General features: G+C 35.6%; 1 protein-coding gene across 11 annotated transcripts in view; it reads left to right on the forward strand.

The window, feature by feature from the left end:
* The window catches only part of RAPGEF4 (Rap guanine nucleotide exchange factor 4), a 407,942-nt gene that overhangs the window by 320,000 nt on the left and 72,038 nt on the right, over positions 1 to 15,904 (forward strand). For all 11 annotated transcript variants that reach the window (XM_007494386.2, XM_007494385.2, XM_056794003.1 and 8 more), the window contains 2 exons: positions 8,584 to 8,672; positions 15,710 to 15,788. In XM_007494386.2, the coding sequence (XP_007494448.2) occupies positions 8,584 to 8,672; positions 15,710 to 15,788 (168 nt within the window). The remainder of the gene's footprint in view (positions 1 to 8,583; positions 8,673 to 15,709; positions 15,789 to 15,904) is intronic.

Here is a 15,904-nt window from a genome sequence, read left to right on the forward strand (position 1 = left end):
ATGTTTAGTATACTTAGTAGACTCTGGAAGCATGCTTATATAGAATCTTTTAAAGTTCCTTCAAAATTTGGAAAGGTATGTTATAAAATGGAAATTAGCATTAAATCTCTGAATGAAAGCAAATTCATGCAGTAACCAGGAGAAATATCACCAAATCCTGATGTGGTCAGAGGGAACCAAAGGCAAATAGGGATTATAGAGTCAGAGAAAGTTAACAGAAGGAACTTTCAAGGTCACCTAGTATAACCTCTTCATTTGTAAGAGGAGTAATGGAAACAGAGAACTTATTTAAGATTCTTCATTAGAACCAGGACTAAAATTGGGAAATCTAGGTTCTGCCAAAAATACAAAACAAAAGAAAATAAAAGCTATCTTTGTCTTCTCTGACACATGTAGACCATTATGATAAAAGTTCTACAACATAAAAATCCTGTATAAATTTATTTTAAATGTTAGAAATAACATAGGAGTCATTTCTAAATCTTGAGTACCTGTTCAGTTAAAGTACCAGCCTGTTAAAGCAAAAATCAAAGGTCATATCAATCTCAAAGAATAAAAATGAGAAGCTATGATATATCCTTGAAGCAACTCCAACTGGACTTATTTAAACTATACATTGAAGCTCTCAAAATGGGAAATGGATAAAAGAAACAACATTGCTATTACTATTATATTTCCTAATCAAATTTAACCAATGTAATCAATTACCATAATGAGGAAACTGAAGCAGCCTAACTTGATTTTCTTGTTAAGCAGAGAAATACTACAACCAAGAATATCAAAACAGATTAGACATCTATTTGTACAATTTTATGGAGAAGGATGGCAAAACATAATCAACAATACTATTTCATAAAATGACAAGGGGAAATGGAGTGAAAATCAAATTTACTAGAAGCTTGATGAGAGTAAATTTAGCAGATTTACCTCCTCAGCAATGCGGGATAAAACTGGAAGGAAAACAACAAACAAATGAAATATAGAAAAGATCTGTGAAGATTTTTATAACAAACCCTTTTCTCCATCAATTACAGTGGAGCCACCACATTTGGACTCTAACATCACAGTCCCTGATGTGCTTCATGAAATGGCAATAAAGAAAAGAAAGATGAGAAGAAAGGCTGGACTAGACCAAGTATACAGACAGGAGGTCTGTGTTGAAGATGACATTATTTTGAGGTTGTTAGGTAATGATTCTAAAAGTATTTGAAAGAGGGGAGAATAGTAAAGGCTTGGAAAAAAATCTGACTTTTTCACTATTACCTAAAAAAAGTGATCAAGAGAAGATAAATAACTATTCAATCATTTATCTACTTGGTCATCTCTACCAGTTTTTATGAGAATGCTCCACATGCAAACCAAGGGAACCTTTGATAAAGGTATGAGAAGGGAGTAGGTTGGCTTTCACAAATGATATTCTATGACAGACAACATTTTTATAGTCACATATTTGACTGAAAGTTGTAAATAATACAAGATCTATTATTTTCTTCTTATTGACTATAAAAATACATTTGATTGAATTTTAAAAACCACCTTAAAAGCTTTCCTAAAATCTTTTTATGCATATATCAAAATCATACAAGATTCCTTGAAGTATGTAATATCAGAAATAACTATTTGATAACCTACTGGTTATTAATATCAAAGAAGGCTTAAAACAGGGAGACAGTACTCACTAACAGTATCTACCACTATCATGGACAGAGAATATCTACTGCTGAGACCAGATGAAAGAAGGATTCCCTAGAAAATAAGATACATTGAGTTTTCTTGTTAGTGGATCACATTGTGCCAAGCAAATTAAATCTATACTGAAGAGTCTCCTTAAGAAGATCCATTCAATCATTATTTTAGTTACAGTTGACTTTCTGTGACCTCATTTGGAGTTTTGTTTTTTTTTTTAATGGCAAAGACACTGGAATAGTTTGCTACTTCCTTCAATTGTATTGATGAGGAAACTGAAGCAAACAAAGTTAAATATCTTACTCAGGGTTACACCACTGATAAACTTCTGAGAGAAGATTTTTGACTCAGAAAGATGTCTTCCTGATTCCAGGACTAGCATCGTTGAGACTGCCTGGTTCTTTAAAAAGTTCAGTGTAACTATAACATAGGGAAAATCAAGTGAATAAATTTACCTGATGTAAAGAATGATATTCATTTGGGTGGACAAATGAAGATCTTTTCCATCCAGCTGTATATCACAGATAGTTGCATCACATATATGGGCCCAGGAGGACAGCAGGCTGATTTGTCTTTGGGAAATTGCACAATAGTACAAAGATAGTGAATAGAAAACAGGCCTCCAAGGTGGGAAGACCCACATATGACAGAAATTGACTGCATAACCCTGGGCAAATCAATTAACCTCTCAGAGCTCTAGGAACTCACTATAAGTTGCCAAGAAAGTGCCAACTGGTGTTTATAGACTGAATTTCCTCTGCCAGGAATTCCTTATATGAATGAAATCACAGAGCCAAGCTCTATCCTTTTTCTTGTAATAACCTCAGCCTTCTCCAAGAAACAAAGACTCATCTTTAAAAATAGTATTTTTCTAATGATTCCATATGACTACAAATCAACTGATGCCTCTACCTCCAAAGAATTAAATCTGAGCATTATCCAAAGGGCAGTGGAGAGGTACATGGCAGGCATGAACAGGCTGTAACTCATTACAAATGAAGAACTGTTCAAGAGAAGTAAGGTGAAAGAAACTCATCAGAAAGATGCCTGACTGAGAAGGAAGAGCCAGTCAAATGGCAAGAATTCGGGATAACTGATGAGCAGGGCATGTGCTCCAGTGGTCTCCATTCAACATCAAGAGATCTTGAGAAAGGCTCCAACCCAGAACATTGGGAAACCCCCTTTGAAGGATTTATGGGAACAAGTTAATTTAAGAGTCATATAGGAAGAGAAGATAGCATGGCTGTCTAACTTCACTGTCAGGGGGAATTCACAGATCTGAGATCACAGATTCATCGAAGGAGACATTTTATGGTATATGCCTTCTTTGTCTTCAAGAAGTCCTTACCCAAATAAAAATCTTTGCATATACTTTGATCTCTCAGAGGATTAAGAGCAAAGAGTCATTTGCTAGTTGCAATATTGGGGCTCCTGCCAGTGATTTTCTTCAATCCTAAAAATATAATAGAGCCAACTATCCAAGAGATTTTTATATTCTAGTGCATTCCCTTGTAATGATCCTAATGTCTCAGAGAAACCTTATAGGTGGATTGTCTTTTAACCATTACACTTCCAAAAATTGACCTGTCACATTGGGTCTCCTCATTCCCCACCTTTCTTATTGAACCTTATAAAATGAAATAAGCAAAAGTATCTCCTAATATCTAGGAGTAGATAATGTAGATGGCTAACTAGGGAATGACACTTTGAAGAAGGGAGCAATAAGGAACATTATAAATATTATTTTTATATTTTTCAGTCATGTTTGACTCTCTGGGGCCCAATTTGGGTTTGTGTTTTTTTTGGCAGAGAGACACTGGAGTGGTTTTCCATTTCCTTCTTCAGCTCCTTTTACAGATGAGGAACTGAGGCAAACAGGGTTAAGTGATTTGCCCAGGGTCACACAACTACTAAGTATCTGAGGCCAGATTTGAACTTCTGGTTGAGTCTTCCTGCCTTCAGGCTGGCCATGTATCCACTGTGATCCCTACCTGCCTTATTACTTTTTTTTATTTAAATTTATTTAGTTGTTTGTTACCTGAAAATATACATTTAACTTTCTCCTCTCCCCTGCCCCCATTAGAGAAGGCATCATTTGACAAAATGATATATGTATGGTGGGGCAGCAAGGTGACTCAGTAGATTGAAAGTCAGAGCCAGAGATGGGAAGTCCTGGGTTCAAATCTGACCTCAGACACTTCCTAGCTGGATAACCCTGGACAGGTCATGTAACACTCATTGCCTAGCCTTTATCACTCTTCTGTCTTGAAACCAATACACAATATTGATTCTAAAATGGAAGGCAAAGGGATTTTTAAAAGATATATGTAAATATAAAAGTATATCTTACTTATTTCTGTTTATCAGTTCTTTCCCTGGAGGTAGACATATACAAATAATTCAAACAATATTTCTATTGTTCTATATAATGTCTCTTGGTTCTGCTCTTTTCATATACATCTTTCCATATTTTTTCCCAAATTAACCTGTTTGTCCTTTCTTACAATACAGTAATATTCCATTACAATCATATGCCACAACATGTTTAGTCATTCCCCAATTGATGGACTTCCCTTCAATTTCCAGTTCTTTGTCACCACAATGAAAACTGCTGTAAATATTTTAGAAGATATAGTTTCTTTTCCTTTTCCCCTCATCACCTTAGGAAATCAACTTAATAAGGGCATTGGTAGGTCAAAAGGTATACATAGCTTTATAACTTTGAGCATAATTCCAGACTACTCTCCAAAATGGTTGGATCAGTTCACAGTTCCACCAACAATGTTATTAGTTTCCCCATTTTCCCACATCCCCTCAAACATTTGTCATTTTGCCCTTTTATTATTTTGGCCAATCTGATAGTTGTGGGATGATATCTCAGAGTTGTTTTGATTTGCATTTCTCTAATCAGTAATGATTTAGAGCATTTTTCATATAGTCATATATGATTTTGAATGATTTCTTCATCCAAAAACTATCTCTTCATATCTTTTGACCATTTATCAATTGGGGAATGACTTCTATCCTATATTTGACAAAGTTCTCTATATATTTTAAATATGAGACCTCTATTCAAAAACTGTCTACAATCCCCCCCCAACTTAACTGCTTTTCTTCTCATCTTTTTTACATGTATGTCTTATTGGCAAGAGAAAATCCTACCCTCTGTAACATGTAGCTTTTTATTTTGTAGTAAGTCAAGTTTCATGAGTTACCATGAAGTCTCAGAGGCTCTAGTATAATTAAACACAAAGAAATGCAGTTTTCAAACCCTGGGCGTTTTGCTTATCTTGCCCTGCTCCTCCAAACTCTCCATTATTACCCTTATTTGAGGAACTATCCTACATGTAAATAGTAAACCATCTAGAGTCACACATGAGAAACTGGGCATCAATGAAAATCGGTTTTGACTAGAGTGTCAAGGGGTCTTGAACAGCTTTTACACATTAGTGTGGGACCTTTAGAGCTTATGGCATCCCAACAGTACAGTCTCATATTTAAAGATTCCTTTGTTGGTTATATTAATATTTTTTCTTTAAATACGTATATCATGGGCCTTCAAACCCATTTCCTATTATTCATGATATCCAGTTCTAAATGCTGATTTAATTTCTCTGTAACCCAGTTCCTCACCTTAAAAATGAAGGGGTTGGACTAGATCGTCTTTAACATCCCTTCCAAGTCTAAATCTGTAATCTTATACTACAACCCTCCAAACTCATTAGTTATTGAAATATTATTATTTCAAGTCTACACATTAAAAGTAGGTTATATAGTTTGCATTTATTTAGTGTTTTAAGGTTTACAAAGTATTTTGTGTAGTTTATCTCATTATATCCTTACAGTATGAAATATTTATATAGTTTATATTCTCAGTGTTTGCATTGAGCAGTTATTCAAACAAATGTTTGTTGCTTTAGAAAAAGTAGGTTAATTGATTAAGTGGAAATATGTTGCATGACTATACATGTAAACTATATCAAATTATTTGCCTTCTCAAGAATGGGATGGAAAGGAAGGAAGAGAATTTGGAATTCAACATTTTTAAAAGTTAAAAATTACTTTACATGTTATTAGGAAATAATAAAATACTAAAAAAAAGTAGCTTAAAAATTTTGCTATCTTACTCCCCTTAAAATGTGCATCCCTGAGGGCAGCTGGGTAGCTCAGTGGATTGAGAGCCAGGCCTAGAGACGGGAGGTCCTAGGTTCAAATCTGGCCTTACCCACTTCCCAGCTGTGTGATCCTGGGCAAGTCACTTAACCCCCATTGCCTAGCCCTTACCACTCTTCTGCCTTGGAGCCAATACACAGTATTGACTCCAAGATGGAAGGTAAGAATTTTAAAAAAAAAAGATGCATCCCAGAGAAAGAAGCCTTGACTTTTGTCTTATTTACTTCAAGGTCATGAAATCCAACCTTGCCATTCTACAGCTAAGGAAATAGAACATAGAGATTACTTAATTTCCAAAAATAACCCAGCTCAAGTGTATCAAGGCCAAAAATTCAAATCCAGATCCTCCTCCCACTGTACCATCTTTAATGGAAGAAAGAAGGGGAATACTCACAATCAGAGGGAAGTTAGAGGATTGGTCAATGAAGGAGGTGAACAAGAAGTAGGAGAAAGTCTGAGTCACTGGAGATTAATATGCTATTTTTCTACTGTACTTTCTGATGCTTGGTCATGAGATTGCTATATACCAAGCCAGTGCCATGCTTCCCTAAAAGATCAAATTCAAAAAAATGTAGCTTTCTATTCACTATTGTTAGCTATTAGCTGCACCCCCCATGCCAACTGGTCCCACTTTTGAGCTTCAAGTCTTAGAAGTTCTTTACAGCACCCAATAAGCCATCTCTTCCTTTAGTGAGGCACCGAGTTGGTGTCTCTGTAGAGAGGGACAACCTCTTAGAAAGTGGGTGCTTAGGTAGGCTGTGCAGTTCTTTTGACAATTCTGTTAGGTAAGAGTATTGGCAAGTCAAATGAAGCATTTCTTAAATGCCAGCTTGGTGCCAGGTACTGTGCCACGTGAGGATACAAAGAAAGCATGATAATGCCTGTCATTAGGGAGTTCATAGTCTAATGGGGAAGACAATGTGCAAACAATTATGAAATATTTATGATATATATATGTGTATATATATATGTATATATATATATATATATATATGAAGTTGTAGATAATCAACAGAAGGAAGACCCAGCATTAAGGAAGACCAATATATATGGTGCAATTTTTAGCTCATATTTGAAAGAAATCTTAGAAGCCAGGTTAAGTGCTCTTAACAGTAATAGGAAAATTAGGAGTAGAGAGGGCTTGAGGGGAAAGATGAGTTCAATTTTGGACATATTGAATTTAATTTGTCTAAAAGACATCAAGTTGAAGATGTCCAATAAGCAGGAAAAATTCAAAGGAAAATGCTTTGCCCCAGAGTAAAGTTCCACGATTTTCTTCCTTTCTGGCAGGAAACTCAAACCAGCCGTCCTTGTATAATATTTATTGTTTTTTAAGACACTTTCTCCCTGTCCTTGAGCTTGGAAAGTAAAATAAAACCAGAAAGCAAACCTGGAACTGTACATTTAATGTGTCAAACTCCTTTGAGAAGGTGCATGGACACAAGAGAAGGGAACAAGTATTTATAAGCACCTGCTATGTGCCAGACACTGTGCTAAGCACTTTACAAATATTGTCCCTTGATAATAGTTGTATTATGAATAATTTTGTATCAATAGAGGCCATATTTGAACTCTGATCTTTTGACTCCAAGCCCAGTGCCCTGTCCCTTAGATTGTGAGTTCCTTGAGAGCTAAGACTGTCTTTTATTACTTTTTGTATCCTTAGTGTTTTGCACAATGCCTGAGGGAACATAGTAAATACTTAATGTTATTATTTTATCCATTGTGTATCCTAGGAATGGCTACAATGCTGAATGTAGTGTTGGTAAAAATTTGGTTTCAAACCCCTCCTCTGACTCTAGTTATTCTGTCAAATCACCTCCAGTTCTCTGAACCTTAGTTTACTCATCTAAAAATGAGGACATTTCTGCCTGCAGCTCCTGCCTTATACTACTGCTGTAACACTGAATGAGTTAATGCATAAGAAGAGCTTCACAAATGTTAAGTTTTAAAGTGGTCTGTAAATGTCAGTTATCCTCAAGGCACCTCTCCCCTCCCATTAGTAGTCATTTCTCAATTATCCATAAGGGATTGTAGAGTAGAACTTCTGAAATCATAGATAATATAAAATTATATTTATCTTTATAATAAATAGCATGCATTTTTCCTATACTTTCTACACTTCCTTCCTACTTTATAATTTGAGTCTTTTTTATGTGGTGTTGGTTTTAACTCATTTTATTATTACCTTGCATTGTAGCTCATATCAGCTAATAGTGAGAAAAACAAAGAAATGGATAGAAGGAGTCAGTGTGGAATAAAAGATTCCTATAAATCAATCACATATAATAATTATCCAAAATTGATTGGGCCCATATCTTTTCTTCTTCTCCAAACCTCTACATTGAATTGCTTGAATTGTATCGGGATTTAAATATGTTATCGCACCACCCTCATGAATACTTTTGAACTCAGTTCTCTATTAATGTTTGTCTTTTCTCCACGTCCTTTTGATTCCTTGCAGCCAAAAAATTGTGTGCCTTTTTGGAAAGAGATATTCAATCACAAAATCTGCTTCAAATGGTTTCCCCTTTGCCTTTTGATGTGATTTCTCAAATTACTTTATCTCTCTGTAAGGTGGAGAGAATAATGCATTTAAATTGGAAAAGGTTCTTTGACTTTCTGCAATTTAAGAACATCTCTAATTCTCCACACATTATTATACAACATTTTTTAACTGCTTTTAGAAAAAAAAAAACTAACCACCTCCTTCTCTATCTCCAGGTACACTGTGATGTCAGGGACACCTGAGAAAATTTTAGAACATTTCCTAGAAACAGTACGCCTTGAGCAACCTTTAAATGAAGTGACAGGTATGTGTTTTCATAGATGTTGTACTTCTATTATAAATGGTTTTTATTATAAACAATATGAGCCCAACTCAAGTTCAATCTGATCTTTTTAGACTGGCTGAAATGTCATTGGTGAGTGGAGTGGTAAGGGACTCTCTCTTACTCTTCCAGTGCCCTGCTCTCTCATTCACTCCTACCCTAAGGATGCTCACAGACTACCAGGTTTAAACCATGCAGTTGATAATTTCTGAGGTCCTTTCTAGTTCCATGATCCTGTGAGTTCATGTTTGATTTGTTATGGTTCAGACTTTTCAGATGTGTCCAACTCTTTGTGACCCCATTTGGAGTTTCTTGGCAAAGATATTGGTTTGGTTTGCCATTTCTTTCTCCAACTCATTTTACAGATGATGAACTGAGGCAAATATGGTTAAGTGACTTGCTCTGGGTCACACAGCTAGTGAGTATCTGAGATCAGTTTGAACTTAAGGAGAAAAGTCTTCCTTGACTTCACACCTGGCACACTATCCAATGTATCTAGTTGTCTACTTGATTTAAAGAATATTAAATCCTATGGATGAAAATCACTTGCTAAATATAATAGATTTTATCATTCTGTTTTGTACATATAATTTATAATAGATTTTATAATTCCAAAGTGCATTTCCACAGTTAAATTTCCCAACATCCTTATAAGATGAGCTATCATTGTTATTGCTTAACTGCTTAAAACATCTTTGCCACTTCTCATTATCCTTGCCTATATTATTTTCTTGTTTTGCCCTGACACTCCATTCTTATGAGTCAAGAAGGGAGGAATGGGAAAGAAAAAAGCATACCTGCTGGACCCCAGACCACATAATCTACTAAATAAATCTAATCAGAATAAGTCAGTTAGAAATGTGTAGGTCAATACTGCAAAATTTTATTTCTTCAGAGCACTTCCCTAACTCCCAAATCACTGATAAGAATCATAGGTCTTCTGCAGCTGAATACAGGGTCTTCCAAAGTTGCTCTGAGAAATATATTACCCAACAAAACAGCCTGATGCTGAATGTGTGTGAACAGTTAGGCTGGTCCTTGGACATCGAATGGATCACCAAACTCAGGACCTTTCCACTACAGTAAGATTTGCTAAACTTGTGTTCTACTGGCATACCTTTAGAGAATCCTCCAGGGTGACCTCCATGTTAGAAGGAGGTATTAGAGTGAGTAGGACACTAATGGCATTTCAGTTTCATGTCCATAAAATGTTACAACCTTTCCCCTCTCTAATATGGTATCTAAATGTATGCATCTCTATACAGAAAGCTTTGTATTTATGTGCATTGTTTTTTTTTTTTAAACCCTTACCTTCCATCTTGGAGTCAATACTGTATATTGGCTCCAAGGCAGAAGAGTGGTAAGGGCTAGGCAATGGGGGTTAAGTGACTTGCCCAGGATCACACAGCTAGGAAGTGGGTAAGGCCAGATTTGAACCTAGGACCTCCCATCTCTAGGCCTGGTTCTCAATCCACTGAGCTACCCAGCTGCCCCCTATGTGCATTGTTGTTCAGTCATTTCAGTTATGTCTGACTTCATGATTCCATTTGGGATTTTCTTGGCAAAGATGCTGGAGTAGTTTATCATTTCCTTCTCCTGCTCATTTTACAGATGAGGAAACTGAGGCAAACAGAGTTAAGTGACTTGCCCCCTTCACACAGCTAATACATGTCTGAGGTCAGATTTGAACTCATGTCTTCCTGCTTCTAGACCTAGCACTTTATTCACTGTACCACCAATTTGTGTACATATTTTTCTATCTACACATATCTATCCACCCATCCATCCATTCATACATATATTCATACATATATATAAATGCATATTTGTGGGAAAATATTTTAAAATAAATGAAATATTAAAAAATAAAGTTTCAAAAAATCCATTTTTGCATATATGTATAATATACATATAATGTTTATGTGTATGTATATAGATATAAGTTTCTGTATATGTGCATTTGTCTGGGGACAAGTTGTAGCTACTAGGTACCACAATAGAAATTGTTGGACTTGGGAATCAATATGACCTGAGCATAAACCCTGGCTCAGATATTCTGCCTCAGTTTCTTTATCTGTAAAAACATGTGTAATCATAGCCCTTATCCCACATGATAGTCGTAAGGATTGCATGAGCTTACACATGTAAAGCTCTTTGCAAATCTTAAATTGCTCTATAAATGTTAGCTTTTATTATTCACTATTGTTTATATTTATTTGTTTCATGGGTTCCCAAGGCATCTCAATGTCTCTCAGTTTTGTACAAAGACACAGATCTCTCCATAATCTGAATATTGACAGAAAAGAGTTTCTGTTTATATTGGCAAGTACCTTATCTAGGAAGAGATCTGTAAGGTTTTTACTGTCTATGAAAAGAAAACAGTGCCTTTCCTTTTAAGGTCTCCTCTGAAGGGACTGTTCTTTTATGGAAACTTAATTTTACTGGCTTTTGAACAGCAAAGAGTAGAACTCAAGAAATCAATCTATTTTGTGACTGTTACATAGATCATTAGCCCTGCCTCTGACCAAAGAAAAGACACAGAATGTTCTCATTAACATTAGTTTTCTGATTCAGTCCTTCCAAAGTAAGAAAATGCTACATAAAACATAGTTGCCCTGATTTAACATTTCAGTGTCCTTTTCTGGGAAGTCTCTGGTAGTAGGCCAGTGTTACAGGCAGTTAAACAGTCTAGGAAAACTATGCCCCAGAATGATTCCTGAAAGACAGCTTTGCATATAACAAGCACACCCAAAATGCACCCAAGAACTCAGTTAAGTAGCGGACCAGACTAACCTTCATTCATTTAGTCAGTTAACAAGCATTTATTAAATATCTACTATGTGTCAGGCACAAACATTTATCAAGTCCCAAGTAACACTCTGACAAATGAAAGTGAGCCTCTTTGTATTTTTTTTTTGCTGTAAGTTTTTGTTAGTTTTTTATCTTAGTACCAATATTTATTCAGTTTATTTGGATGATGTTTTAAAACTACAGTTCTGATCTGAGAAACAGAGTACTATTGTATGTATTCCATTTACACAAAGCAAAAAGTTGATTAGAAAATCAGATAATTTGGTTTTAAATATATAAAAAAATCAAGATGATAGCAAATATTAATTCTATTCTTCCTTTTCTTTTTTACCCCTCTGCTTTTCTGGTATTATCTAGACTTTTAAAAAATGACTTGTTCATAGTTCCAACTTTGGCCTAGAATAGATAATAAAATTATAGATTTATACAGTTATTCAGTATATAGACTTAATACATGGCTGTTGATTGATGTTCTTACACACTTTCTCAATGCTCTCATTATCTCTCATGGATTCAATAATCCCCTCTAGGTACAGGAAATCTCAAAAGGTCTGATCTGATAGCCTAAAACTGAACTAAGGCTTTTGGAACACACATACATACATATATATATATATATATATATATATATATATATATATATATATGTATATACACATATGTATAATATACACAAATGTATATATGTCTATTTGTGCATTTGTGATATCTCAACATGGATGAGCAGAGCCCTCTCTTCAGAAGCCTCAAACCCTTACCTTCCATCTTGGAATCAATATTGAGGATTAGTTTCAAAGCAGAAGAGTTATAAGGGTCAGGCAGTAGGGCTTAAGTGACTTGCTCAGGGTCATTCAACCAGGAAGTGTCTGAGGTCAGATTTGAACCCTGAACCTCCTGTCTCTCTTCAGTAGGATTTTGATAAACATTTCATGAATTTAGGAGAAATTGTTCCTGAAGAGAAGCTATTATTTTCTACGTGGAAAAGTTTAATTTTGCCAATCTAGCTCTACTTACATGGAGATAATTCCAAAATTGGACCTTTTTCTTGGATTCTGGCCACATATTTCTCTTCTAAGACTTTTTGGGATTTGATGAAGCATGCATCAAGTTTTCTTGATATGATAGAAAAACAATAATTATTAATAAATTGATTTTATACTCACTAAACAGTAGCCACATCATGTTGATGAATGAGATTCAGCATTTTGGACAACTAATCTCATCGGCATCACATAGCATCACATAGGACTACACATTTAGAGAGTGAGAGGAATTTAGGAATCATCTAGTCCAACTGCTCCTTTTACAAATGAGAAAAGTAGGGTCTAGGGAGGCTAAACACCCTACCTTGTATAAGAACTAAATTTTGATGGTTGACTAAAATATGTGAAAATTATAAATAATATGGTAGTTGCCAATTCAAAGTATTATTGCTCAAAGTCAAAATGACCTTTAATAACTTTTATTTACAAATATTTATTTATTTACAAAGACATGGAAAGAGTAAAAGTAGAGAAATACAAAAGGGTAGAGAAGACATTAGCCTATCTAACTAAATATTGCTCCAGTGCTCAACTCAGCCAGGACTTGTTGACCTTCAACCATAATTAAACTCTCTCCAGAGGACAGGAAGGGAAAGCCAGCTATCCACTCACCCAAGTTCCCTCCAAGAGGCAGGTCAAGACAATGACTTGAGCTGAAGGTGATTCCTGAGGCCAACTTTTTCCCTTGAATGACCTTCTTCTTGAGGCTAACTTCCTTCTTGGAGTCAATTTTTCTTAACCCCAGAAATTCAGGGCCTTTTATAGTTACTTCTTGTCCCTTCCCCTTTTCACAGGGGCCAATCACAGTTTCCAAATTGTCTAGCACTGCCCAGGGGTCAGTGTCTGTGGGAACCAGTTCTCACCTTCTGGAGGGATGAATACTCATCAAAAGAATTCACAGATTCCTGACTGATTGAGTTTCTGAGGGTGTGACTTCACTAAGTGATTTTCTAGTTCCTCCACCTACTTCAAGCTTTTGGTGATTCAATCAAAAGGTAGACAAAGGAGAATTAATCCTGGCTTCACAATCTAGTGAGGTATTAAGTAGGGGTACTTAAGTTATTGTTAACCAAAGTGTTAGCACCAACTAGGCAAAGCGAATAAAGGATTCCCTTTCACAAGTGTAAACTCAAAGAGGACAAAGAATTCCCTTTTATACTTGTCAGAGCTATTAAATTACAGAGAGAGGATTTGAGTCCAAGACCTCTGACTCTAAATCTAGAACTTTCCCCATTGCACCACACTACTTCCTCAATTCTTGGGTATCAAACATAATGGGTCATTTTCAGGTTCTAAACATTAACCATGTGACCAAATGACTTTGGAAATAAGCAAGGGATTAAAAAGAGACCAGTGTTATCGAGAATGGATGAGAAAGATAAAGCGTAATGTGTCATAGGCATTTCTATTTAAAAAAAAACACCTTATCTTCTGCTTTCAAATCAATACTATGTATTAGTTCCAAGGCAGAAGAGTGGTAAGGGCTAGGTAATGGGGGATAAATGACTTACCCAGGGTCACACAGCTAGGATATCTGAGGCCAGTTTTGAACTGAGAAGCTCCCATCTCTAGTCTTGGTTCTCAACTCTCTGAGTCAATCAGCTGCCCCCATCATAGGCATTTCAAAATCAGTATGGTCAAGATATAATTATTCATCTTCTTCTGAAAGCTACTCTGTTAAAATCTGTAAATAACAGGTTAATAAAACATATTAAAGGAATTATAGAAAGAGAGATTCACTAATGCACTACTGGTGAAGCAATTAAATTGGTCCAACCATTCTGGAAAGCCATTTGGAATTATTATGTGAAAGAAGTGACTAACATATCCATAGTCTTTCACCCAGAGATCTGTCTCGCTGCCAGGAATAAATCCTCAGGGAACTTAATGACAAAAATAAAGGTCCCATATATGCCAAAATATTTAGAGCAGAAGTTTTTGTAGTAGCAAAGTATTGGAAGCAAAATATATAGATAGCCATTGCTTGAAAAATGGATTGTTATTGTTGTTGTTGATGATGATGATAATCAATTGTCATCAACATGACACTATGCAGTTTTCAAAGTGAATTACAAATATATAATTTATCCTCATATATAGTTAATTTTATATATTATTCATAATTATGTGACTATCTCTTTGTTATAGAATTTATCCTCATACCTTAGGAGATACTTCCTATTATTATCCCCATTTTACATATGAGGAAACTAAGGTTCACAAGTTAAGTGACTTGCTCAGAATCAAATTGCTAGTAAATATCTGGGATTAGATTTGATGAGGTCTTCTTGACTTCAAGTCCAGAACTTTATCCTGTGCCAGGGCAGTGAGGTAGTACAAGGAATAGAGTGCCAGAAATGAGTAAGAAAGACTCATCTTCCTGAATTCAAATCTGGCCTCAGACATTTGTTAGCTGTGTGACTCTGATATCCACTTAACCTTTTTTTTCTCAGTGTCTTCATTTGTAAAATGAGCTCAAGAAGGGGATGGCAAACAACTCTAGTGTCTTTGTCAAGAATACCCCAAATGGAGTCACAGAGAGTTAAATTCATCTGAACAATAACAACAAAAATTATTATTATTGTTATTAAAATTACATAAAGACTATGAGTTTATAAATGGAAGACACTCTAAAAGTAGTGCTGAGATATATTATAAATCAATGTAGAGATGCAAAGTTCATCCTCATCATCAAGTTTTCTAGTATATTCACCACTTTATTCCTTCAGGGGATGATTCATATTTGTGGTTTACTCAGTGGAATAACTCTTCCCTCTGGTGGAGGGAATTTCCGTCAGTCTAGCAAGGAGAGTCTAGGGGCAGCCATCAGGAGCAATAATATTCAGGCTTGCTTCTGTGGTCATGAGGTCATTCATTTGCTTCTTCATTTATTCATCTATTCATTCAGCAATGATCTTGAGTTCTTGATAGGTTCAAGATTCAGAACACAGCAAAAGGACTAGCCAGAAATCCTGGCACTAGTCTTGAGCTCATGATTTGAGAATGTTTATTTCTCCCAGGACAATCCAGAAGTTGTGGAAAGCTGCATCCAAAACAAATTTCTAAGAAACATTGGAATGGGAGCTGCAGTTTACTTGACGTCTCTAGCCCCCCAAATTTTATAAGAACCTAATTCTTTTCTTCTGTTCTTGTTTTTCTCCCCAGATTCTGTTTTAAATGACTTCATCATGATGCACTGTGTTTTTATGCCCAATTCTCAGCTTTGCCCTGCCTTGGTGGCCCAATATCCTTTTATTATGAAAAGTCACTTTCTTTGAGAAGTACCCTTCACAGGAGAGATTCCCATCACCATGATTCCAATCACTGTCTGGTAAGTCATGGCTTCAGGCTGAGGCCTGT

This window comes from Monodelphis domestica, chromosome 4 (assembly GCF_027887165.1).
Source record: "Monodelphis domestica isolate mMonDom1 chromosome 4, mMonDom1.pri, whole genome shotgun sequence".
In the NCBI taxonomy this organism is placed as follows: domain Eukaryota; kingdom Metazoa; phylum Chordata; class Mammalia; order Didelphimorphia; family Didelphidae; genus Monodelphis; species Monodelphis domestica.